Genomic DNA, 26,385 nt, shown 5'->3' with positions numbered 1-26,385 from the left:
CATTGACACAACTTACTCGAAAGGGTGTGAATTTTGAGTGGTCCTCAAAATGTGAGGAAAATTACTCTGAGCTTTGTAGACGGTTGAATTTTGCGCCTGTGTTGGCTTTAACGACTGGATCTGGAGGGTATGTAGTGTACACAGATGCTTCTCTTCAAAGACTCAGATATCTCCCGACTCAGATTGGGCATGTGATTACATATGCCTCTGGACAGTTGAAAGTTCACGAGAATAACTACCCAGTGCTTGATCTTGAGTTAGCAACTATTGTATTTGCGTTGAAGATCTGGCGTCATTATCTCTATGGCAAGAGATTTCACAGACCACAAGATTCTCAAGTATTTGTTCACTCAGACAAAGTTGAACATGAGACAGAGACGTTGTACGGATTTGCTTAAGTATTATGACTGTGAAATTAAGTACCATCCAGGGGCTGCTAATCTCACTGCTGATGTCTTGAGTTGCAAGGTGAGAGTGTCCGCACTTCAGACCTGTTCTATGTCAAGTGCAATTGAAGATTGTTGTTCTTTAGGATATACCTTCAAGCATAAGAATGGTATGCAGAGTATCCAGATGTTTGCGATTTTATCTGAGCCAGCTTTGTATTCTCATATTAGAGATGCTCAGATGTCTGATCCAAAAACCCAACGTTTGGCTCGTTTAGCCAGAGATGATAGTACGTCTGGATTCCACTATCATTCAGATGGTTTTCTCTGTTTGTCAGGCCGTATTGTTGTTCCGGAGGATGATACTCTAAAGGAGGAGATTTTGTCCCAGGCTCATCATGTAGTGACCCTGCATTGAATAACCTACTAATTGGCAACTATAGCATGCATTAATCTACTTAAACAGAGTAAAATGTGTGGAAAAATAACCCATAATTTACATATCAACATAGTAAAAAAGTTCAAGGCTTAATTCATTAGTCATACAACCATATCGAAATAACTAAAAGTAAACTGTTATTATACAGCTATATCAAATCCTGCTGTATAAAATATCCAGCCATGGTTCCTGCTCCCTAGTCCTGCCTCAAACTCCTAGATCCCATCCTGTGATCTTCCCCGTAGAATGGGGTGTCCAAGATAATAACTAGGACGTGAGCGACTAACGCCCAGTACATAAACATGAGTAATCATATGTATATGATGCATTCAATCGTGATGACTGATAACTGGTCATCTGAAAATTCATGCTTAGTACAGGCGCCACATGAGTGCTGCAATCTCACGGATCAACCTCTGGGTACAACCAAACTAGTCTAGTACATCAGAGTAAACAGACATCCCTGTCCCCGCCGTCGCGGTACTTCCAATGACCGACTATACAAATATAGAGCTGAGCGGCTCTATAATCAGGGTGTAACAAGGTATAGGCTCAACATGTATGTGCACATGACATATGAATATGCAAAGCAGTAAAACATACATCATGCCACATAATAATGCCAAGTAAATGCAACATACAAACATGGGGAAAACTGCAAATTCGGTCCTTTATATTTGTCACTTTGCGATTTCGATCCTCTATGTTTTCATATTTCAGTTTTAGTCGTGCGTGTTTCGATTTTTGGCGCTTTTAGTCATTTTTATTCGAAAATGCTTATGTGGCACTATACATGTCAGCTCCACATCAGCACTGCATTGGTGCCACATCAGCGTCACATCAGAAAAATGACTAAAATTTCCAAAAAATAAAGATAAGGGACTAAAACTGAAATCTGAAAATATAGTATCACTACACACATTCTATAAGCCTTAACTAGCTAATAAATACTCCCAAAAATTAATAAGATTCCCGGACTATGCCTTTGTCTATCGTAAGCCCTTTGGAGTCGCTTTTTATGGAGGACTATAACAACACCTTGTTATTCCAGAACCTCTCTTTTAACCGCTAGGTTCCTCAAATGTATACCTCACACTTATATATAACAGAAGAAGGAAAATTGGGAATTCATAATTCAAACTGAAGTCTGAAGACCCTATTTATAGGCCAAGTTTTGGCCAAGTTCGGAGCCTCCAATCTTGGGATCGGAGCGTCCGATCTTTGCATGCACGTCACGTGGCGATCGGAGCATCCAAACTCAAGATCGGACCATCCGATCTGCTGACTCTTGGACACATGTCAAAATCCGTGGCTGAGTCATCGTGCATGGGTGGCTGGGGGAAGATCGGAGCGTCCATTCTAGGATCGGAGCATTCGATCTTGCCTTCTTTCCGAAGTAATCAAGTCAAAATCGGAGCTTCCGATCTTGCTGGGTTCGGACTGTCCGATCCTGTCCAAACTTTGGAAGTCCAATTCTTTCTTATGAAGCCCAATTAAGCCCTTGATTTGGTTAAATACTAACCCTTAATCATGTTTATCATATTATTATCTTAAAATGGACTCTGGGTTACTACATTCTCCCCACCTTTAGATATTTCGTTCGCAAAATAAACTCTAAAGACAAATCAAGATAACAATATGAAACAGAAAACCATGTTTTATTACAAAAAACTGTAATTAAGCTGATACATGGTAATCAATAATACAAAGCAAACAACTCAAGATATTATGCTCGCATACGGCTTTTCGTTTCACAAGTTTCTTCCTCAATGCCTCGGCGTTGCCACTGTACTATCAAAAGTGGTATAGTCTTATTCCGAAGCACTTTCCCCTTCCTATCAAGGATCCGGAGTGGTCGTTCAAGAATCCTGCCTAAAAGGAAAAATGACTAAATCTCATTTTAAGGGGAAGCCTGAGCGTAGTCAAAATCTGTTGGATTTGATCCATACAGATGTTTGTGGTCCATTTAGAGTAGGGACTCAACATGGCCACACCTACTTCATTACCTTTACTGATGATTATTCAAGGTATGGGTATTTATATTTAATGAAATATAAGTCTGAAGCATTTGAAAAGTTCAAAGAATTCAAGGCTGAAGTAGAAAACAAGCTAGGTAAAAGTATTAAAGCACTTCGATCGGATCGAGGTGGAGAATACTTAAGTACCGAGTTTTTGGACTATCTAAAAGAGAATGGGATTCTCTCTCAGTGGACTCCTCCTATGACACCACAGCTGAATGGTGTATCGGAGCGTCGTAATCGAACTTTGTTGGACATGGTTCGATCTATGATGAGCTTCACTGAGCTTCCACCTTCGTTTTGGGGCTATGCGCTTGAAACGGCGGTATTGTTGTTGAACAACGTCCACACTAAAGCAGTGGACAAAACACCATACGAGTTATGGAATGGCAAAGCTCCTAAGTATTCGTACTTGAGGATTTGGGGATGTCCCGCTTACGTGAAGCGGACAGTGGGAGATAAGTTGGATAGTCGATCCAGTTTATGTTATTTTGTAGGGTATCCGAAGAATTCAATCAGATATTATTTCTATTATCCTGCTGAAACAAAGGTGTTTGTTTCACGGAATGCCACCTTCTTGGAGAAGGAATTCTTATTGGATAAGAAAGGCGAGATGATGGAACTCGAAGAAGTTCGAGAAGAGCCCGAAATACAAAATAACGATCCTACACCTCAGGAACCATTGCTGGACACGCCTGAACCTAGAAGATCCGAGAGGACTTCTAGACCTCCTATTCGATATGGTCTTCTTCTTGAAGGGGATCAACATGAACCCGAAATTGGATGTGATCCAAGAAACTTCAAGGAAGCAATTTCTGATGCGGATTCGAATTTATGGCTTGAAGCTATGCAGTCAGAATTGGATTCGATGCATACGAACCAAGTCTGGTCTTTAGTAGATCCTCCCGATGGAATTGTTCCAATAGGGTGTAAATGGATCTACAAGAGAAAGCTTGGGCCTGATGGTAAGGTATTGACCTACAAGGCGCGATTGGTGGCGAAAGGTTATACTCAAAGGCAAGGAGTTGACTATGATGAAACCTTTTCACCAGTTGCTATGTTCAAGTCCATAAGAATCCTTATTGCCATAGCTGCATGGTATGACTATGAGATATGGCAAATGGATGTGAAGACTGCTTTTCTTAATGGAGACATTAAGGAAGAAATCTATATGAAGCAGCCAGAGGGGTTCACATCCATGGGAAGCGAGCATAAGGTATGCAAGCTTCAGAGATCAATTTATGGTCTAAAACAAGCATCAAGAAGTTGGAACCAGAAATTTGATGAAACAATAAAAGATTTTGGTTTCATCAAGAACCCGGAGGAACCGTGCGTGTACAAGAAAGTAGTTAAGGATGCTGTGACATTCTTAGTACTTTATGTTGATGACATCCTACTCATTGGGAATGATGTAGGGATGTTGCAGTCAACAAAGATATGGTTATCAGGTAGATTCTCGATGAAGGATTTGGGTGAGGCATCCTACATTCTTGGGATACAGATCTATAGAGATAGATCTAAGAGAATGATAGGACTCACACAATCAACCTACATCGACACCATATTGAAACGGTTTTCAATGGATGGGTCCAAGAGAGGACATCTACCCATGTGTCATGGAGTTTCTCTATCCAAGTCTATGTGTCCCAAGACTGATGCAGAGATAGAGAATATGACACATGTACCATATGCGTCAGCTATAGGTAGTATCATGTATGGGATGATATCTACTAGACCGGATGTAGCATTTGCTCTGAGTGTCACGAGCAGATATCAGTCTAATCCTGGTCAAATGCATTGGAAAGCCGTGAAGGACATTCTTAAGTACTTGCGAAGGACTAAGAATATGTTCATGGTTTATGGAGGACGAGAACTCAAATTGGAAGGCTATACCGACTCTAGCTTCCAAAGTGACGTGGATGACTCGAAGTCAACCTCTGGATTTGTGTTCATGCTCAATGGCGGTGCTGTCTCTTGGAAGAGTTCCAAGCAGGACACCACAGCGGATTCCACCACTGAGGCTGAATACATTGCAGCATCAGCTGCTGCTAAAGAGGCCGTTTGGATGAGGAATTTCGTCCAAGAGTTGGGCGTCATTCCTGAATTTGTTGGTCCAGTCCCGGTGTACTGCGACAACACGGGTGCCGTTGCTCAAGCAAAGGAACCAAGGTCTCATCAAAGATCCAAACACGTACTGAGGAAATACCACATCATCCGGGAGATTGTGGAAAGAGGAGACATCACTGTCGAACGAGTGGCCTCTGCAGACAATATCGCTGATCCGCTTACTAAGCCCTTGCCAGGACCATTGTTTGACAAACATCGCGAAGCAATGGGTCTACGTAGTATGACTAGTTGGCTATAGGGCAAGTGGGAGATTGAAAGAGTGGGTGCCCAGTGAGCCAACTTGTGGCTATGGGCTTTGATGACTCTTTGTAAAAACAATCTTTTGTTTAATGTAATTTACACTTTTATTAATGGCAATGACTTTATATTACTTCATATTGTTATATTGTGATATACTATTGTTGTTTTGATAAAGACCTTGAATATACCATAGTGTATGTAAGATGTGGTAGAACATGGAGATGTCTATCATGAAATACATCTTATAGTCACTGTATATTCTAAACTGTTCCTAGTCGATTGAGCCGTCCGATAATAAGGATAAGGATCGCTCGAGTTTGAGACTAGCATTTGCGATGCGGAGTACCACGTTTCATTGGTAGGGAACATAGAGATGTTCGAAGCATGCAAATGGATATTCATAGGATGAATAATCGAACTACCCTATCCGGACTTTCCAAGTGGTTATCACTTATCGAGTGGATAAAGTCCGCGGTTTTGGTTGTACACCATTAGTCCTTACGACTTGAAACATCATGGAGACTCTATATGCTAGTGCTGTGCTTTGACTCGTTTACCGACTCTATGGGGGTCATCAGGTGTCGAGATTGGGTACAGTTACGACACATATAGGAGTCGATGCATTGTTGTCAAGGATTCACCACATACTTGCGAGTGTGGATATCCTATGCGATCTGAGGAGATATTAGTGTGACGAATCTCTGGCCAGGTACTTGATGTGATTTAAGAAATGGTTTCTTAGTAGCACATGCGATGTCACTAATTTGATCTTCAAGATGTATTGCATAGTTATCGAATCTTGAGCGACTCTCGATATACCAATGGTTGTTGATTCGATCGGGATATATGGATGAAGGGACCGTACTGTACGCTAACCAAAATCTACTGGTTCTTGTAGGCACTATCAGTGATACCTAGGGAATCATGGGGCGATGTTGCTAGGCGCTTTACCATGATTCGTTGGGCAAGTCGGAAAGTGTTGTTCCGAGTCACAAGGAGTTGTGAGCCCACGGCTAGCTGTATCCCTGAACCATTGAGGGTCACACAGTGTAATGGAGTTTTAATCCCCGTTGAGATAGTTAAATTTAAAGAGTTAAATTTAATGAATTAAGGAGTTGGACTTCTTAAATAAGAGTAAGGGAGTAGGATTTCCTAAAATGACATAGGGATGGACATTTTTGGAAACCACTGAATTCGGATTCAGGAAAATTTATTTTGACTTTAAAACGTGCAGAAATGGTTTCTGTGCACATTGGTGAAATCGTTTCATCAATCGGAGTCACGATGAATTTTATATTAATTTCTGAACGAGCGGGCTTTGCTTGTCGGGCCCCAGCTTATGATTAATGGGCCCTAAGGTGTTAGTGGCCTGCATTATAAATAAGTTATTGCAGTACAGAAATTACACACAACAGGTCATAATTTTTGAGACAGAGAAAATTTTCGAACCCTAGCTCTCTCTCTCTGTTCGGCCGACCCCTCCCCCTCTGCCCGAGATTTTCCGGTCTGTGATTTTGAATTGCAGTCTGGAATAGCGAATCAGATTCGTTTATTCTCTTCGCAGAAAATGCAATCTATCAGAGGGATTAAACCTCTGTTCGTGGACCTGATTGAAGGAGTTCATCGGTTCCAGGGAGAGACAACAAGAGCAGATCAAATCTGTTGGTGTCCATTAATCTCGTTGCGAGATTGGAGGTAAAATTTAATTAATTGTTATTTGAATTTTACACACTAATAATTTAATCGTTGAACGGTTGATACCCACACTATGGAATTGTTCCATAACAAAATTTTTAAACTTCCGCTGCACCGGGTATCAATCGTGATTGATCTGAGAGCCGCGTTTTCCAACAGCCCCGCAGCCTCGTCCGTATGCTCACCTGCACCAAGCATAGTAGTGAGCCTAAAAGCCTAGCAAGATTTAAATAATACAACAAGGGTTCAAAATAATGCATAATACTAAAAATAGTACTCAGTAAACTAATGAATCTCACACAAAAGGGAATAAGTCATGACATGCCCGAAGTAAGAACAATAGCAATATGCGATGGAAAACACATTCATGAATCAATTATCCTTTACTTTTACTTTGAATTTGGATCCTCGATTGTGACTATGATTTTTTTGATCGATCAATGGCTATAGTATACAATTTCGGCAAGGAAACCGAGTTCTTCTCGGCCCCACATTGCCCCTCTGATTTGGTAGGGAAGTCGAGATTTCTCCCAACCCCGATCTACACGTCTAATTTGGTAGGAAAGTCGAGATGTCTCCCGACCCCGTTCTACACGTCTCATTTTGGCAAGTGAACCAAGGCATCCCCTGACCCATCATTACACGTCTAAGTCATAATCAACTCACCCTTTTCCTTTCATTCAACATTTTCTCATTTCAACATTTGCCTTTACAAGCATTCTTTAATACAAGACTTCGGGGCTAGATTATTAAACAAATTTGAAGTCACACACGCGAATAAATGGCGTTGAATAATTAAAACAACATGAAACTCAAACTATAGCATGACATAAATTTTTATGGATGATTGGAGTGTAGGGGAGCGCTATCACCTTAAAGTCTTTTCTCCTCCCACTTAAGTTTACGCTCACAAGGGCCTAACTCGAGCGGTTAAAACATAAAATCCATAACTCATCCTAATTAAATTCAAAAGACTTCCCGTTTGAACCGGTACCTCAAATACACCTTAAATTACTAGCCCTCAACGACTTCAAAACACTACTAGGCCCCAACGACTAACTACTAGCCCCCAACGACTTCAAAACACTACTAACCAACCACACCACTTAACTACTCCACGACCAGCCCTATAACCCTCCTCAAGCACATTCAAATACTCATGTTTAACCCCATAAACATCCCATGGCAGCCCCTTAACTCCATTCATCCATTGGTTACAAAAATTCCAATCCAAACACCACAACTCAATATTTTTCACAACATTTCAAAGCACATGTATAAATTAACTTGGACAACAACATATGAGGCTTAAAACCCACCATACACACATGAAAATAGATTGGAATCAATGCATCATTTCTGATTTTTATACCACTTCATGCAAAACTTCATTTAAGAGCATGTAAATCATTCATATGAGCTCAAAAAGCAAGCTAGAATTTAAAATGCACAAAGCCAACCCCAAGCCCACTTAATCCTACTGAAAACCGAACACACACACACACACACACACATATTACACTAAAAATCTCCCAAAAATCGAAATTACAAGGAAGGGCCAAGAAACTTATAACCTATGCTTGGGTTTTAAAAGTAGAAAGGAATTTCTTTCCTTAAATCTTGAAAGGGAACAAGGGAAGAGGTGGCTAAGCACACACACACACGGCTGGAGCTGGAAAAGCCTCCTAGGTGGCCTTCACAGTGGCTGGATGGCGGCTGGATGGCAAGGAGGGGCTGCCGGCGGCGAGGGGAGGAAGGAGGAGGAGTGGCCGATGGTTTCCTGAGGGAGGGGGGTGAAATGGCGTGAGAGTGAGGAGTAGGAGGAGGGAGGCGGCTAGAATAGTATTAAAGTGCTAGGGTTTAAGTTGTGTGTGATATAATATGTATATGTATGTATAGGTGTGAGTGTGTGAGAGTAGGACAAGTCAAAAAGTGATTTTTGACCACTAAAAGTGTTAGTTTTGATTTTAAAATTTTAGCTTGTAGGATTGCCTCTAATTTAAAGTTCTAAGTCTAAAATCTTAAATTTTAAATGCCAAGAATGGAATTTCACTTGTTCGGGTCAAAAAAGACCAATTTGGGAAATTTAAAGATTACGCGCGAAAATGCGCTTACACGATTTTTCTTAAACGAAAAATCTAAAATAAATATTTTTATTTTATTTTCAGCACTACTCATGAAATTTAGGTCACCTATATTTAAAATGGAGGATTTTCCCGCCGTGTTTGCCTTCGCCGCGCGCCGAAGCCGGAAGTCACCAATACAAGCAATTTAAGAAATTTAATCTTTTATATCATATAAATAAATTCCAAGGAGATTTAAATCATTTAAATTACCATGAATTTTAGAATTTAAACATTAAAACAATTTTAGGCATGGAATTTAATTTATGGATTTTAGGCGTCACAATTCCTCCCCCCCTAAAAAGAAATTTCGTCCTCAAAATTAAAGCTTGCCGAAGAGCTCCGGGTAGCGAGTCCTGATGTCAACCTCTGACTCCCAATTAGCTTCCTCATCTGTATGATGCAACCAACCAACCTTGACCATTGGTATCGACTTGTTGCGAAGTCTCCTCTCTTGCCTATCAAGAATCCGATCGGGCCTCTCCTTATAGGTCATGTGAGGAGATAACTGAAGAGGTTCACAACTGAGCACATGAGACGGATTCGAGATGTACTTCCTCAACATCGACACGTGGAAGACATTATGGACTCCATCAAGGCTAGGTGGCAAGGCTACTCTATACGCCAATGCCCCTATCTTGTCCAATATCTCGAAAGGTTCGATGAACCTCGGTGCCAACTTCCCTTTCTTGCCAAACCTCATCACGCCTTTCATAGGAGCTACTCGGATAAACACGTGATCTCCCACCGAAAATTCTAAGTCTCTCCTCCTATTATCAGCGTAACTCTTCTGTCTTCTTTGAGCAGTCCTCATCTTGTCTCGGATCTTGGTTACAACCTCAGCTGTTTGCTGTACAATCTCCGGCCCTAACTCCGATCTCTCACCGGCCTCGGTCCACAAAACCGGTGATCTACATGGTCTGCCATACAATGCCTCATAAGGTGCCATAACCGATGGTGGCCTGATAGCTGTTATTATACGCAAACTCCACCAAGGGTAATCTCGACTCCCAGCTTCCCTGAAAGTCAATAGCACAAGCCCTCAAAAGATCCTCCAATATCTGTATTACCCTCTCGAATTGCCCATCCGTCTGAGGGTGAAATGATGTACTGAACAAAAGTTTCGTCCCCAACGCTGAATGAAGGCTCTTCCAAAAAGACGAAGTGAACCGTGGGTCTCGGTCAGACACTATGGAGACAGGAATACCATGAAGTCTGACTATCTCACGGATGTAAAAGTCCGCATATTGATCCATGGAGTAGGTCGTCCTAACCGTTAGAAAGTGTGCCGACTTAGTGAGGCGGTCTACAATAACCCATATGTCATTCGAATTCTTCACTGTCCTTGGCAATCCCACTACAAAATCCATCGTAACATTCTCCGATTTCCACTCAGGTATAGGGAGAGGCTTGAGTAACCCAGCGGGTCTCTGATGTTCCGCCTTAACATGCTGGCAAGTCAGACACTCAGCCACAAATCGGGCAATGTCTCGCTTCATTCCCGACCACCAATATAACTACTGAAGATCATGGCACATCTTTGTACTCCCTGGGTGGATGGAGTACGGCGATGCATGAGCCTCTGCCATGATCGTAGTACGCAAAGAGTCACTTGTGGGCACCCAAAACCGTCCTCGAAATTTCACAATCCCGTCAACCATTGAGTACAAACCACTACTCCTATCCTCATCTCTCTTTCTCCACTTACCTAACTGCTCATCATTAGCCTGTTCAGCACGGATACGGTCAAACAATGTAGTCCCCACTGTCAATGAAGATAATCGGGGCGCTCTACCCCTGGCATAAAACTCCAAATCAAACCTTTGAATCTCATATTGCAAAGGCCTAGACACTGACAAGGAGGAAATCACTGCTGCTTTCCTACTCAAGGAATCCGAAACGACATTAGCCTTACCCAGATGGTAACTAATGTCGCAGTCGTAGTCCTTCACCAACTCTAGCCATCTCTGCTTCCTCATGTTCAACTCCTTCTGGGTGAAGAAGTATTTGAGGCTCTAGTGGTCCGTAAAGATCTTGCACTTTTCTCCATATAGATAGTGTGTCCAAATCTTGAGTGCGAAGACTAAGGCAGCCAACTCCAAATCATGAGTATGATAGTTCTTCTCATGTCCCTTCAGTTGCCTGGAAGCATAGGCAATCACTTTCTCCCGCTGCATAAGAACTTCTCCTAATCCCAGTTTAGAAGCATCCGTGTAAACAACAAAGTCACCTTGCCCTGATGGCATGGCTAACACTGGCGCTGTCGTGAGAGCTGTCTTCAATACGTCAAAGCTCTCTTGACACTCCGGACTCCAATCAAACTTAGCGTTCTTCTTGGTCAATGAGGTCAAGGGTACTGCTATGGATGAAAAGCCCTTGATGAACTTCCTATAATAGCCTGCCAAACCAAGGAAACTGCGAATCTCCGATGCATTACTAGGTATAGCCCACTCTTTCACTGCTTGAACCTTAGAGGGATCAACCTCTACACCACTTTTGGAGATTACATGACCCAAGAATGCTACTATATCCAACCAAAAATCACACTTGTCGAACTTAGCAAACAATCTCTGATCTCAAATCACCTTAAGAACTGTCCTCAAATGTTGGGCATGCTCCGCTCGGTCCTTGGAGTAGATGAGGATGTCATCAATGAAAACAATAACAAACCGGTCTAAGTATGGCTGAAAGACGCGGTTCATGAGGTCCATGAAGACCGCGGGCACGTTCGTCAATCCAAACGACATCACAAGGAACTCGTAGTGGCCGTAATGAGTCCTAAATGCTGTCTTGAATACATCTGACTCCTTAACTTTCAGCTGGTGATAACCAGCACGAAGATCAATCTTTGAAAATACAGAGGCTCCTTATAACTGATCAAAGAGGTCCTCAATCCTGGGCAATGGGTACTTGTTCTTCACAGTCACTCCGTTCAACTCCCTGTAATCAATACACAACCTTAGGCTCCCATACTTCTTCTTCACAAAGAGAACCGGTGCACCCCATGGAAAGAAACTAGGGCGTATAAAACCCTTATCTAGCAACTCTTGAATCTGCTCTTTCAACTCCTTCATTTCAGTAGGCGCCAACCTATATGGTGCCTTAGAAATTGGCGCGGTACCTGGGACCAAACCGATAGAGAACTCAATCTCCCTATCGGGCGGAAGACCTGCAACACACATCTCCAAAATCTCGGACTATATCCACATCTGTAATCACAGGTCTAACTGGAATTTCTGTCAAGGTCAAACTTGCCAAGAATGTCTCAGAGCCCTCCAACATAAACTGTCTCGCCTGAAGAAAAGATATGACCTTGGCCTTCCTCCGACTCTTAGCTGCCTCAAACCAGAAAGGCTCAACACCTTCCGTTCTAACCAACACTGATCTCTACTGAAAATCAATAACCACAACATTCTTCACCATCAGGTCCATCCCAAGAATTAGATCGAACTTGGGCATGGGCAACACTATAAGGTCTGCAACCACCGTCTGACCCTGCAAGAGAAGCTCAAGACTCCTGACTAAGCTCTTGGTGGTAAGCTCTTCCTCTGAGGGGATAATAACTGAGAATCCCACCGACAACTCCTCTCGCTGAATTCCCCACTTGTGCACAAACGCCTCAGAAATAAAAGAATGTATAGCCCCCGATCTAATAATTCTTTGGTGGCTACACCAGCTACTAAGATTCTTCTTGCAAAAATCACAGTTACAACGTAGCATTGGGTTTCCTAACCAAAAGCTAAATCTATGCTCATCCTAATGCAATCCGTTCCCATAATTTTAAGCATGCAGCTAATAACCAACAAAATTATGTAATAACACACAAACCTTACGCAATTTCCTCAAAAAAAATCTCAAGAATATCTAGCACTTAGTACAACCAAGTTCTCACTTAAAGCAATTTACCACATAAATCCACCAATAAATTTAAGGTATCGTTTTAACTTAAAAGCTTAAAGCATTACCTTTGATCAGGGTGGTATCAGGGTCGGCCTCCTCGGCCTGCATCACAAAGACTCGCTCAGTCTCGGGCCTCCGGACCTCTGGACAATCAGCAACCACATGTCCTGGTTTCTTGCACTTGAAGCAAACCCCCGCTCCCATCAAGAATTTCCCAAAATGGTGACGCTGGCATTCCCTGCAAAATGGTTTCTCCCTAGACTTAGGAGGAACGGGTCTCTGGGCCTGATGCCCCTGGGGCTCTGGGCCTGATGCCCCTGCTGACGCGGTGGTCCATGGTATGGCCTCTTGCCCTATTGCTGCTGCTGGCCAAGAGCTGGGAATGGCCTCTTACTCTGCGCCTCAGCGCTGATATCCCTCAGTGTCTGCTCAGACCTCAAAGCTTGCCTAAGGGCAGAAGCATAGTCAGCTAGCTCCGCCATATGTACATCATGATGGATAGCGGGTCGTAGCCCCACAATGAAGAGCTGGAGATTCTCCTCCTCATCGTCTCCAATCAAGGGCACAAAGTGGCAACCCCTCTCAAACTTCACCCCAAACCGAGCCACTGATAAATCTCCCTGTCGCAGACTCATAAACTCCGTCTTCAAACGGGCCCTCACATCTGCGGTAAAGTACTTCTCGAAGAAGAGTCTCCTAAACTCAGCCCAAGGCAGTGTAGTCGTGTCCACCGTCTTCACAACTCCCTCCCACCAGAGGGCAGCATCATCCTGGAGATGGAAGACGACACAACGAACTCGATCTTGGTCTCCCAACTGCATATAGCGAAAGATCACCTCCAGCGAATGAATCCATCCTTCCGCTACCAGCGGATCAGTAGTGCCAGCAAAGTCCTTTAGATTCATCTTCCTAAACTGCTCATAAACAGTCCCAAGTCCAGCCCTAGGAGCGTCCACATGTCGCTCAAGGATACGGGCTAATCCAACTAGCACCTGAGTCCCAACATCCGTGGCTGGTGGAGGTGGCGGAGGTGGAGGCGGTGGTGGCTGCAAAGCACGTCCACAACGAGTGGCCATCTGTACGCAAGTTCAAATTCCAACACTTAAATTTCATGCCTAAAAGAAAAAGAGTTTCTTTAAACTTTTACATACTCAAGGTATTTTAAAACTCTCATTCTCAACGTTTAAATAGTCAAAGATAACAAATTTTTAAATCTTACAGACTTTGAGGCAAGATCTCCCGAGTCCCAGCGTTCAGAGGTAGGCACATCCCAAGCCCAATGACCGCGCTCTGATACCAATAGAAACGACCCTAACTACTAATATCTAAATAAATAAATAAAATACGGAAAATTTTAAAAATTTTGGAATGACCTATTTGTTTGAATAATAAAACCACCTGTCTCAAACAGCAGTTTAAAAATAAACCTCAACCCGAGGTAAACATCTCACAAGGCATACAAAACAATATCTAGTTCGACGCCAGACGAAGGGAAAAATATTTAATGTTTACATGCCAACATAATAGCAGGGAATGACACATCCTGCTACCGGAAAGGAAACGACATATGATAGAGTATAATTATTAGAAAGACATAGTGCGGAAAGAAAAGAGCGGCAACGGTCAGGGCGTGCCACCGAACACCTATGGTCCCTGGAAATCCTGCCCAGCAGCCTCGTCCGTATGCTCACCTGCACCAAGCATAGTAGTGAGCCTAAAAGCCCAGCAAGATTTAAATAATACAACAAGTGTTCAAAATAATGCATAATACTAGAAATAGTACTCAGTAAACTAATGAATCTCACACGAAAGGGAAAAAGTCATGACATGCCCGCAATAAGAACAATAAAAATATGCGATGGAAAACACATTCATGAATCAATTATCCTTTACTTTTACTTTGAATTTGGATCCTCGATTGTGACTATGATTTTTTTGATCGATCAATGTCTATAGTATACAATGCCGGCAATGAAACCGAGTTCTTCTCGGCCCCACATTGCCCCTCTGATTTGGTAGGGAAGTAGAGATTTCTCTCAACCCCGATCTACACGTCTAATTTTGTAGGGAAGTCGAGATGTCTCCCTACGCCTATCTACACGTCTCATTTTGGCAAGTGAACTAGGGCATCCCCTGACCCATCATTGTACGTCTAAGTCACAATCAACTCACTTCATTCTTTAACATTTCCTTTCATTCAACATTTTCTCATTTCAACATTTGCCTTTACAAGCATTCTTTAATACAAGACTTCGGGGCTAGATTATTAAACAAATTTGAAGTCACACACGCGAATAAATGGCGTTGAATAATTAAAACAACATGAAACTCAAACTATAGCATGACATAAATTTTTATGGATGATTGGAGTGTAGGGAAGCGCTCTCACCTTAAAGGCTTTTCTCCTCCCACTTAAGTTTACGCTCACAAGGGCCTAACTCGAGCGGTTAACACATAAAATCCATAACTAATCCTAATTAAATTCAAAAGACTTCCCGTTCAAACCGGTACCTCAAATACACCTTAAATTACTCCTTTGACCAGCATTCACATTTTTATAATGGCCCAAACCAACTCAACAACTTAGACTCCCGGACAGCCCATAGAAAATAGAAAAAATCTGCTCACGTCACACCAACTTAAAACGCACATAACTTATTCGATTCCTATCCGAAATAGGCCCAATTTACACCAACACAATCCTAACATCACACACATTAAGAAAATCAGAAGTAGCTCTTGTCCAGACCCCAAAAACCGACCTCAACAAACCTGTTTCCCAAGACTTGGCGCGACGGTAAAAATTCTGTTTTTGGACCACCTGACACTACGGGCTCCTGAGCTCATCCCTCCACCTATTGCACCTAAAAAACCCATGTAAATGACCAGTAGACATGCCTATATCTCTAGTTAGGTTCATTGAATAAGGTTGTAGCTGGACACTACCTTTATTCTTCCTTTAGTCCAAACTACTAGCCCCCAACGACTTCAAAACACTACTAACCAACCACACCACTTAACTACTCCACGGACAGACATATAACCCTCCTCAAGCACATTCAAATACTCATGTTTAACCCCATAAACATCCCATGGCAGCCCCTCTGAAACGACCCTAACTCTATAATTAATAAATAAATAAATATGCGGAATTTTTTTTTTATATATATATACTTACTAAATAAAATATGCACATATATGCCCATACATACATGCACAGAATAAAAATATTTAAAATAAATAAATAAATAACTTAAATAAAAATTGCATTCTTTAAATAAAATAAATATCTGAGTCAAACATTTAATTAAAAATACTGCATAAGAAAAATGATGTAAAATTTGCATGCACTGAAAATATTCAAAACCACAACCACTGAAAAATAATTAAAAAGTGTAACATGCTGACATAATTAAAACATGCAACGTGACTCAGACATCTATCACGGTCACGGGGTCACTGCATGTCCGCTCATATGTCCTCGCCGCCGGTAGGAGCTACATCCTCCTCTACGAACTCACCTGCACCATACCCGTGTAGTGAGCCTAGAGGCCCAACATGCTAACATAACAAGGGTTTAAAATAATTTAAATCACTTTGATACTAATACATAACATATACATGAATGAGCATGCTTAAAAATATCATGGCATAAACATAACTTAAATTAACTTAAATAACATAATACATAAACATTGTTGAGCAGTTAAATTTCTAACATCGCATGGTTGTATCCGTAGTGTAACTTTAAATCATACATTAAATACTGATCAGCGTGGAAACCAACGTACGTGGCGGTGACAAATCACCTCTTAAATTGGCAGTAAACTGCCCTTCAATAGTTCACATATGGGGATGAATCCCCCTTAAATTGTCACACTACTTCAACTTCCAACATAAAATATTTTATTATTGCTCAACCTTAAACATTTAATTATGCATAAAATTATTTCATGAATGCATGTGCTTAAATAAAATGTGTATCCTTCATATATATTTAATTTAATTTCTTACTAACATATAAATATTAAAATAACTTCAATGCATAAAAATAATTAAATATATAATCAGGACACATGCAAATTTCTCATGGATTGTACTGGACTGCTGGCCCTAACACTCAAGCCCAATTACTTAAATCTGGCCCAATTACATACTTAAGCCCAATAAAATTGTTCTAAGCTCAATTAAAATAATTTAAAGCCCATAAAACATTCTAGGCCCAGTAACAACTTAAACTGGCCCAATGGGCCCAAAAGCCCAAAGACTGGCCCAATAACTTTTATGGGCTCAAAAGCCCATAAAATTAATGGACTAACTTATTTAAAATTTTAAAAGCCTAAATAAAATTATTTGGGAGTCCAAATAATTTTATTTCTAATTAATTGGCCCAACAACCAATTAATTCATAAAATATTTTAAAAATAAAAAGACTCGAGCCCGGCCCATCGAACCATGACCCGGACCAACTTAACCCGACCCCCTAACCTACTGACCCGACCCAAGCCCCTCAGACTCGACCCGAATCCCTTCCGAACCCTAAACCCGTCGCCCCTTCCCTGTCTGCCCGTCCGCGAGCAGCAGCCCTTCTAGGGCTGCTGCCGCCGTGCTCCGGCCGCCCCTGGCCGGAGCTTTGCTGCCCAGACGTAGCCCACGTCTGGGCGGTCCTAACCTGGTCACAACCCCGACCCCATGCAGCCTGGACCACCGAACCCAAAGCCCATTTCCCGAAACCCTAGACTGTGCACCAAGGGAGGCCGAACCGCACCAGCTAACTTCCTGGGGCCGTTTGGCTCGAGCCACTCGAGCCATTCGGTCCAGACCCTCCTCACCCTACCTAGGACTCTGACCAGCAGCCATACCAACCATGGTGGACCGAAAACGTGAACATGAAAAAGGAAAACAAGAAACCTTGCGCATAAACCGAACAACCGAACCATTTTTCTGAAAAGCTTGAACGTTTTCGATGCATACACAATCCACACAACATAATATCTGATAGGTACGAAAAAATGGAAGAAAATCATGCCTTTCACCGTAAACGAAGAGAAAAACGAGCGTGGGACGATTCCGGGACGACGAACGACGAACACACCTTCGAAGCTTAAAGAAAATCGAGCTATGGAGTCTTGGGTATGTCTGGAACGATGAAGAGGGTGATGGAGGAGAGTGGGGTGTCGGCTGGGGCTTGAATACGTGAGGTTAGGGATATTAGGTTTAGGGTTTAATTAAGTTAAAGTATAGGATAGTTAAATATAATTAAAAAGGTTTTAATTATAAAAATTATACCACTTAAAAATCTATATAAAATTTAATAATCTGATAAATAACTTAAATATATTAAAAAAACCCGAAATATCAAATTAATGGAATTTAAAAAAATACTGAAAAGTCAATATTTTGGCTTATTTTGAATAATGGACTCCTAAAATTATATAAAATTAAATACTAAAAATTTTGAGGTAATACAACTCAAAATAATATTTTAGGGCTCTAAAAAGGCTCATGAAATTAATTGGCTAGAAAGTTGTCATCTCGTCCGTCCACGGTCCCGTCTACGCGATCAAAACAATTAAAATACTAAAAATCGTAAAATCACTAATTATGGGTTAAATACTTAAAAAATAAATTAAATCATGCACAAATAATTCACATAATTATTTAACCCATAAATCTAAAATTTAAATAATTAAATATCCTAATTATGCATGCGGATTTACGTATTTAAAATACCGGGTGTTACACCCTCAACTCCATTCATCCATTGGTTACAAAAATTCCAATCCAAACGCCACAACTCAATATTTTTCACAACATTTCAAAGCACATGTATAAATTAACTTGGCCAACAACATATGAGGCTTAAAACCCACCATACACACATGAAAATAGATTGGAATCAATGCATCATTTCTGATTTTTATACCACTTCATGCGAAACTTCATTTAAGAGCATGTAAATCATTCATATGAGCTCAAAAAGCAAGCTACAATTGAAAATGCACAAAGCCAACCCCAAGCCCACTTAATCCTACTGAAAACCGAACACACACACACATATTACACTAAAAATCGGCCAAAAATCAAAATTACAAGGAAGGGCCAAGAAACTTATAACCTATGCTTGGGTTTTAAAATTAGAAAGGAATTTCTTGCCTTAAATATTTAAAGGGAACAAGGGAAGAGGTTGCTAAGCACACACACACACGGCTGGAGCTGGAAAAGCCTCCTAGGTGGCCTTCACGGCGGCTGGACGGCAAGAAGGGGCTGCCGGCGGCGAGGGGAAGAAGGAGGAGTAGTGGCCGATGGTTTCTTGAGGGAGGGGGGTGAAATGGCATGAGAGTGAGGAGTAGGAGGAGGTTGGCGGCTAGAATAGGATTAAAGTGCTAGGGTTTAAGTTGTGTGTGATATAATATGTATATGTATGTATAGGTGTGAGTGTGTGAGAGTAGGACAAGTCAAAAAGTGCTTTTTGACCAATAAAAGTGCTAGCTTTGATTTTAAAATTTTAGCTTATAGGATTGACTCTAATTTAAAGTTCTAAGTCTAAAATCTTAAAATTTAAATGCCAAGAATGAAATTTCACTTGTCCGGGTCCAAAAAGACCAATTTGGGGAATTTAAAGAATTACGCGCGAAAATGCGCTTACGCGATTTTTCTGAAATGAAAAATCTAAAATAAAGATTTTTATTTTATTTTCTGCACTACTCATGAAATTTAGGTCACCTATATTTAAAATGGAGGATTTTCCCACCGTGTTTGCTTTCGCCGCGCGCCGAAGCCGAAAGTCACGAATACTAGCAATTTAAGCAATTAAATCTTTAATATCATATAAATAAATTCCAAGGAGATTTAAATCATTAAATTACCATGAATTTTAGAATTTAAACATTAAAACAATTTTAGGCATGGAATTTAATTTATGGATTTTAGGCGTCACACATGTTATGTCCCCTAATCAAAAATGAAAGAAAATATTTTATGAACGAAGTGAGATGATTGTGACTATATTTATTATGGGTTTGGACGAGTTGGGAGACGTTCTAGTTTTCCTTACCACCTGATGTGTTTGGACGAGTTGGGAGACATCTTGGCTTCTCTTACCAAATTTATGGGTTTGGACGAATTGGGAGAAATTCTGGCTTCCCTTACCACCTATAGGGCAAGAAAAGTTGGGGATATCCTGAGTTCCTTGCGGCATAGTGCACTGCAGCCATGATCGAGATTGAAAGTACAGAGTCACAATTCAAGGATCTAAGTTCAAAAATTTATATGACTATGTTTCAGTATAGTTTATGCAGATACATTGATTATGTTAGACTTAGCCATGCATATGTTATATTCATATCCTCTCATTTTTAGAAGTCTATTTTTGTTTAAAGAAAGGACAAAAACAAAAGTATTTTTAGTATAAGCTATTTTTAATCTGTGTGTGCATGTATTTACGTAATACTCGTTATTTCTCCCATATTCTTGCTGAGTATTTAGGCTCACTACATCTATTTGGTGCAGGTGAGGATGAGTTCATAGAGACTGAGGGGCAGGATCCCCTGAGCGAGGTCGCTGGTGGTGCAGTCCCTTGACAATCGTTGTATTGCTTCCGCATATTTCTAGATGATTGTAATAAATAACAATATGCACTTACATTTCTTTTGAAGTAGTTAGCAGGACAGGTTTTCCCTACACTTAAATATTTGGCATGTAAATTTAATAACTTGTTTTTCCGCAATTGTGTGGGATTAATCCTTTCTAAACTCTATGTTATCAAGTTCGGATTTTATCGGGTGTTTATTTTATTTTTTTGAAATGTTGAGCGTGACAGGTTAGCTTTTAATGTTTTTAAACGGGTCATGGAATTTTTTTTGGTAAATATGTATTTTTCTTTATTAATTAATTTAGATTAGAGGTGTGAGTCGTTTCAGTTGGTATCAGAGCGCGATCTTGGTTTGGGCTATGCTTACTAACGGTTGCCAAACTCAAAAGGATCTCACCTCAAAGTCTGTAAGATTTAAGTTTCTTTTATTGTTATTTGTTAAGTTTAGTAGCATTAGTTTCCTAAATTATTTGAGCTTATATAAGTTTAAAGAAAATCTTTTTCTTAAGGCATGAAATTTGAATGATGGAATTTGAACATGCGTACAGATGACACCTCGTCGTGAGCATCGCGCACCTCCACCTCCACCACCTCCTCCGCCCCCTCCACCAATAGACGTTGGGGCTCAGGTGCTGGCGGGTTTGGCCCGTATTTTGGAGCAGCATGCTGAGGCTCCGAGGGCTAAACCTAGTGCGATCTATGAGCAGTTCAAGAAGATGGATCGTAAGGAATTTTTTGGTACTACGGACCCGTTGGTAGCGGAGGGCTGGATTCGCTTGCTTGAGGCAAATTTCCACTACATGGAGTTGGGAGATGCGGACCGAGTTCACTGTATGACGTTCCTTCTCAAAGTTCATGTCGCCCTGTGGTTTGAGGGAGTGGAGCAGACTGTTGATATGGCCACACTGACTTGGGCAGCATTCAAGACCATCTTTTATGAGAAATACTAAATCGATGAGGTGAGGGCGCAACTGAAGAAAGAGTTTTTGAGTCTCCAACACAGAGATTTGACTGTATTCGAGTTTGTGCGCAAGTTTGAGAGGGGCTGCCACTTTGTGCCACTTATTGGGGGTGATGAGGCGGAGAAGTTGTAGCATTTTGTTGCTTGTCTGAGGCCTAATATTTGTAGGGATGTGATGATGGCTGAGCCAATGGATTATGCAGCCGCTGCCAGGAAGGCTTTATGGTCCGAGTAGTCCTTGAAGGAAATCAGTGCTGAGGTTCATGGCAAGAGATCCTTCACTCATCAGGGTCACCAGCAGCATCAGGAAAAGAGGCCGTTTACTGGACCACAACGACAGCAGGGATCCATTAGGCCCCAGGGGCATCAGGCCCAGAGACCTCAGGCTCAGATACCCGCTCCTCCCAAGACTGGGTAGAAGACATATTGCCCGATTTGTAAGCGTGCCCATCATGGGAAGTGTCTGGCAGGTGCCGGAGTCTATTTTTGGTGCAAGAAGCCAGGGCACGTGGTTTTAGATTGTCCATTGTGCATGATGCCAACTTAGGGGAGAGTGTATGTGATGCAGGCCAAGGAGGCTGATCCTGATACCACACTCATCACAGGAAACACTTAGAGTATTTAGTTAAGAACGATTCAATCGATTCATTGTTGCAATTTTTGATTTTGGGGTTGTCTTGTTGTGTATGTGTAGTGTGCTACTATTAGAGTGATTCTTAAAACATGAGTTGTCATGAGGACTTGTATTTTGTTGCATTCTTTGTGAAAATTGATTGTGTTATCATGTGTAGTAATGAATTTTGGAATTTAATGACCTAGAATGAATCTAAGTAGGACTCGTTATAATCGATTTCAATTTGTTTTCCGAGGTTGTAATCCCCGTTAATGAAGGTATGATATTAGTAGCTGGAGTAGCCACTAGAGCTTTGTTAGACTCGGGGGCTACTCACTCTTTTATTTTGGAGGCTTTTGCCCGAAAATGGGGTATTGAGTGCGAAGAGCTGTTTGGTGGGTTCTCGATGACCATCCCATCAGGTGAAGAGCTGTCCACCAGGAGTATGGTGAAGAATCTTGAGATTTTATTGCAAGGGAAATCAGTGGTTGCAGATTTGATAGTGTTGCTCATTCCTGAGTTTGATCTAATTATTGGGATGTACTGGATGACGAAGAATGTTGTGGTGATTGACTTTCAGCAGAGATCAGTGTTGGTCAGACCGGAGGGAGAAAAATTGTTTTGGTTTGAGGCTACTAGGAGTTCGAGGAGGGCTCAGATTATATCCTTCTTTCAAGCTAAGCAGTTGGTGCATGATGGATGTGAGGCGTTCTTAGCCAGTGTATCTTTGACAGAGTTGCCAGTACGTCCAGATATTTCAGATGTGGACTTTTTCAAAGATTTTGAGGATGTGTTCCCAGACGATGTTGCAGGTATTTCGCTTGATAGAGAGGTTGAGTTTTCTATCAAATTAGTACCGGGTACTGTACCAATTTTTAAGGCACCGTATAGATTGGCTCCTACGAAAATGAGAAAACTCAAAGAGCAGATTCAAGAGTTGCTTAATAAAGGGTTCATATGCCCTAGTTTCTCTCCTTGGGGCGCACCGGTCCTCTTTGTGAAAAAGAAGGACGGTAGTCTAAGGTTGTGCATAGACTACCGAGCTTTGAATGAAGTGACGGTGAAGAACAAGTACCCACTACCCATAATTGAGGATCTATTTGATCAGTTCTAGGGAGCCTTGGTATTTTCAAAGATTGATATCTGATAAGTGTATTTTATACACTTAATTTATATATGATTTTAATTATTAATTGTTTGTTTCGAGCAGATTTATGTGGGTTTTTTTTGTTGTTTTTGTGCTTGCATAGAATTATTGAATTATTTGGAAAAGAAGCAGAAAATGAGAATTTGTGAAGAGAAAGGAATTAAAAAATAAAAGAAAAGAAAATTTAAGAAACGAGAAAGAAAAGAACAGGAGAAGAGTTATTGGGCTTTCAATTTGGGCTTTGTTGTTAGCGCTAAAAGAAGCGCTAAAGAAGAGAAAAGAAAGAGCTAGCGCGCTGTGCATGGGAGAATTGAGAACTCTCGACGGAGAGTCAAGCGAGCCTGCCTGGTTATTTGGAGCGCCCGCGCGTGATGACTTCTCGGGATTTTAAAATTGTCGGAAAGGAAAGTTTTAATTTTAGTGGGCTTTTGAGTGGGCTTTTGTGCATGATATAAAAATGGATTTTTTATCAGACAAGAGAGGGGAGCCGCACAGGCACAATACGTACAACACATCAGAGAACAGAGATCGTGATTGTGGATTTTTCGAAAGGAATTCTGGAGCTTAATTGAAGACATAGATCTATAGATCGGACACGACCTCGACGGATTTGTTTTCTACTTTTTATTTATTTAATTATGAATTTATGTCTCGATTTTTGAACATGTTTTGTTTTATTCAGAATTTTATTATGAACTAAAGTTTTAGAGTCTAGAGGTCGGATGGAACCTGGTGTAGACAATTTCATGAATTTTTGATTTTATTGAATTGAGTTTCTTCTACATTAATTGTTTTTCTAAAATTGATTGTCTTTTCAATTATCTGATGAATAATTGATTTGTTATATTAATTTGAAATCTGACACTCGGAAGATGAGATTTTGAATAGGACCATTAGAAAATACACTGTTAATTATTTATATTACTCGGGAGAGTGTATAATTTTAACAGAGCTTTTGAAAAGAACATTGTTTTGAATTGATCACTACAAGTAGATTCTTAATAGGGATATTGGAATTGAACTGTAGTTGATATATTTTATTCGGCACTCGGGAGAGGGAATAATACACTTAAGTGTTCTTGGCTATTAATTCATTGAAATTCATGAAGATTAATTAATTAGGATTGATTTTTGTTGAAACCAGGTGAAATCTATACCTCTAGACCATTTCTCTCTGATTGATTATTTCTGAAAGTTGTGTGCGTGCTATAAAATCATCTGCTTATTTTTATTTTTCTGCAAAATTCTCAAAGTTTGATTTTCTAGATAAAGTTTGGACTATTTTAATTACAAGTACTAAATATTTTAATTTTACTCCCTGTGGGATCGATACTTGATTTTATCACTATATTAAAACTTGGCACTCGTACGCTTGCGAGTAATTTTCACAACAAGTTTTTGGCGCCGTTGCCGGGGAGTAAATTTTGATTATTTTTTAGTCTTGTTACCAATTAGTCTAGATTTTAATTTAGAGTTTTTTATTTTATTTTTAATTATCTAATTAATTTCTTCTTATTTTTTATTGCAGTTTATGCGACGATCTCAAAGTGCGAATTCTTTACTGTTTGATCCGAAGATCGAGCGCACTGCACGTGCTTTGAGAAGAGTGAGAAGAGAAGAATTAAGGAACATGGCTGAAGAAGAAGCACAACAAGCTCCTCTGGTGCCAATTAGAGACCACTTCAGACCGACGATCCAGGCTCACTATTCTGGAATCGCTCGAGGGACCATTAATGCCAAAAATTTTGTACTGAAGCCGACGTTAATAAACATGGTGCAGTCAAACCATTTTAATGGGAGCGCCACTGCTGATCCTCACCTACACCTACGCACTTTCTTGGAGATAACCTATACGGTAAAAATTAATGGTGTGTCGAAGGATATTATTCGCTTACGCTTGTTTCCGTTTTCTCTCAGGGATCAAGCAAGAAGTTGGTTGCAGTCACTGCCTTTAGGGAGCATCACTACATGGGAGGGGATGTCAGAAAAATTTCTTGCAAAATATTTCCCTCCTGCCAAATCCACCCAACTGAAGATAGAGATCAGCACATTCAGGCAGATGGACACTGAACAGTTATACGAGGCATGGGAAAGGTACAAAGAATTACTTAGACGTTGTCCTAACAACAATTTTGCAGATTGGGAACAAATCGAGTGGTTTTACAATGAACTGAATGCGCCTACGAGGATGAATGTGGATTCTGCGGCTGGAGGTACTATATTTTCAAAAGACCATGTACAGGCCTACGATATGCTGGAACAGATGACAATCAATAGTTTCCAATGGCCATCTGAGCGTATGGGAGTCAAGAAGCCAGCTGGAGTGTATGCAGTAGATCCTCTCACATCCATCACCGCTCAATTATCTGCACTGAATACACAGGTAGCTTCTTTGAATAAGATTAATGTTGCAGATTCAACTGGAGTTGAAGGATCACATACCCCAGAGCAAGTTAATTATATCAATCCTAATGGCTATCGAGGTTATGGAGCTTACAGAGGTAATCCTGTTTCCAATACTTATCACCCTAGTTTGCGGAATAATAAAAAAATTTCATATGCTAACAATACTAATAAGGGTGATGGTAAGTTGTCTTTAGAGGATGTGGTTAGTACCTTTGTGCAGGAATCAGGTAAGAGGATGGCGAGAACTGAGTCTCGCCTTGATAGCTTGGAGACTGATAGTCGTGTTTTGTGTGCATATTTTGTTGTTATTTTGTTTGGTAGTTTGCATGCATTTAATTGTGTTTGTTCATGTTTTATCTTAGTTTTGTCTTTTGCATGCATTTATATTCATAACATACTCCCGGGTTTAATGTGTAGGAGATTTCAAGATGAAGAAAACGAAGGCAGAATATTGGTTTTTTCCATGCGATCGATCCCCCGAACTCAATAGGATCGAGCGAGGTATCCGGATTATGAAGGCAGAATTTTGCATATTTCCATGCGCTCGATCGCACGTACTCAGCAGGATCGAGTGCGGGCCGAGAAGTTGAAAACAGAGAAACGCATATTTTCACGCGATCGATCGGGCGTATTCCATGCGATCGAGCGTGCGGGCCTGTTTGGGAATGATTTTTTAATTTTGGAAATTTTGTTATTTTGGACTCTAGGTTTTATTAGACTCCTAATTCCGTTTTTA

General features: G+C 40.8%; 1 protein-coding gene across 1 annotated transcript; it reads right to left on the bottom strand.

Moving 5' to 3' along the window:
- Window positions 1-9,350: 9,350 nt before the first annotated feature.
- LOC140862404 (uncharacterized) lies at window positions 9,351-9,842 on the bottom strand. The gene has a single exon (XM_073265425.1). It carries the CDS (start codon window positions 9,840-9,842, stop codon window positions 9,351-9,353), a length of 492 nt encoding a protein of 163 aa, XP_073121526.1.
- Between the last annotated feature and the right edge of the window lie 16,543 nt (window positions 9,843-26,385).

The sequence above is a fragment of the Henckelia pumila genome, chromosome 4 (genome assembly GCF_033568475.1).
Source record: "Henckelia pumila isolate YLH828 chromosome 4, ASM3356847v2, whole genome shotgun sequence".
Lineage (NCBI taxonomy): Eukaryota > Viridiplantae > Streptophyta > Magnoliopsida > Lamiales > Gesneriaceae > Henckelia > Henckelia pumila.
This window is presented reverse-complemented; position numbering and strand designations above follow the sequence as displayed.

Coding starts and splice junctions, on each gene's coding strand:
- LOC140862404 (XM_073265425.1), bottom strand. CDS start 9,842: ATGAGGACTGCTCAAAGAAGACAGAAGAGTTACGCTGATAATAGGAGG.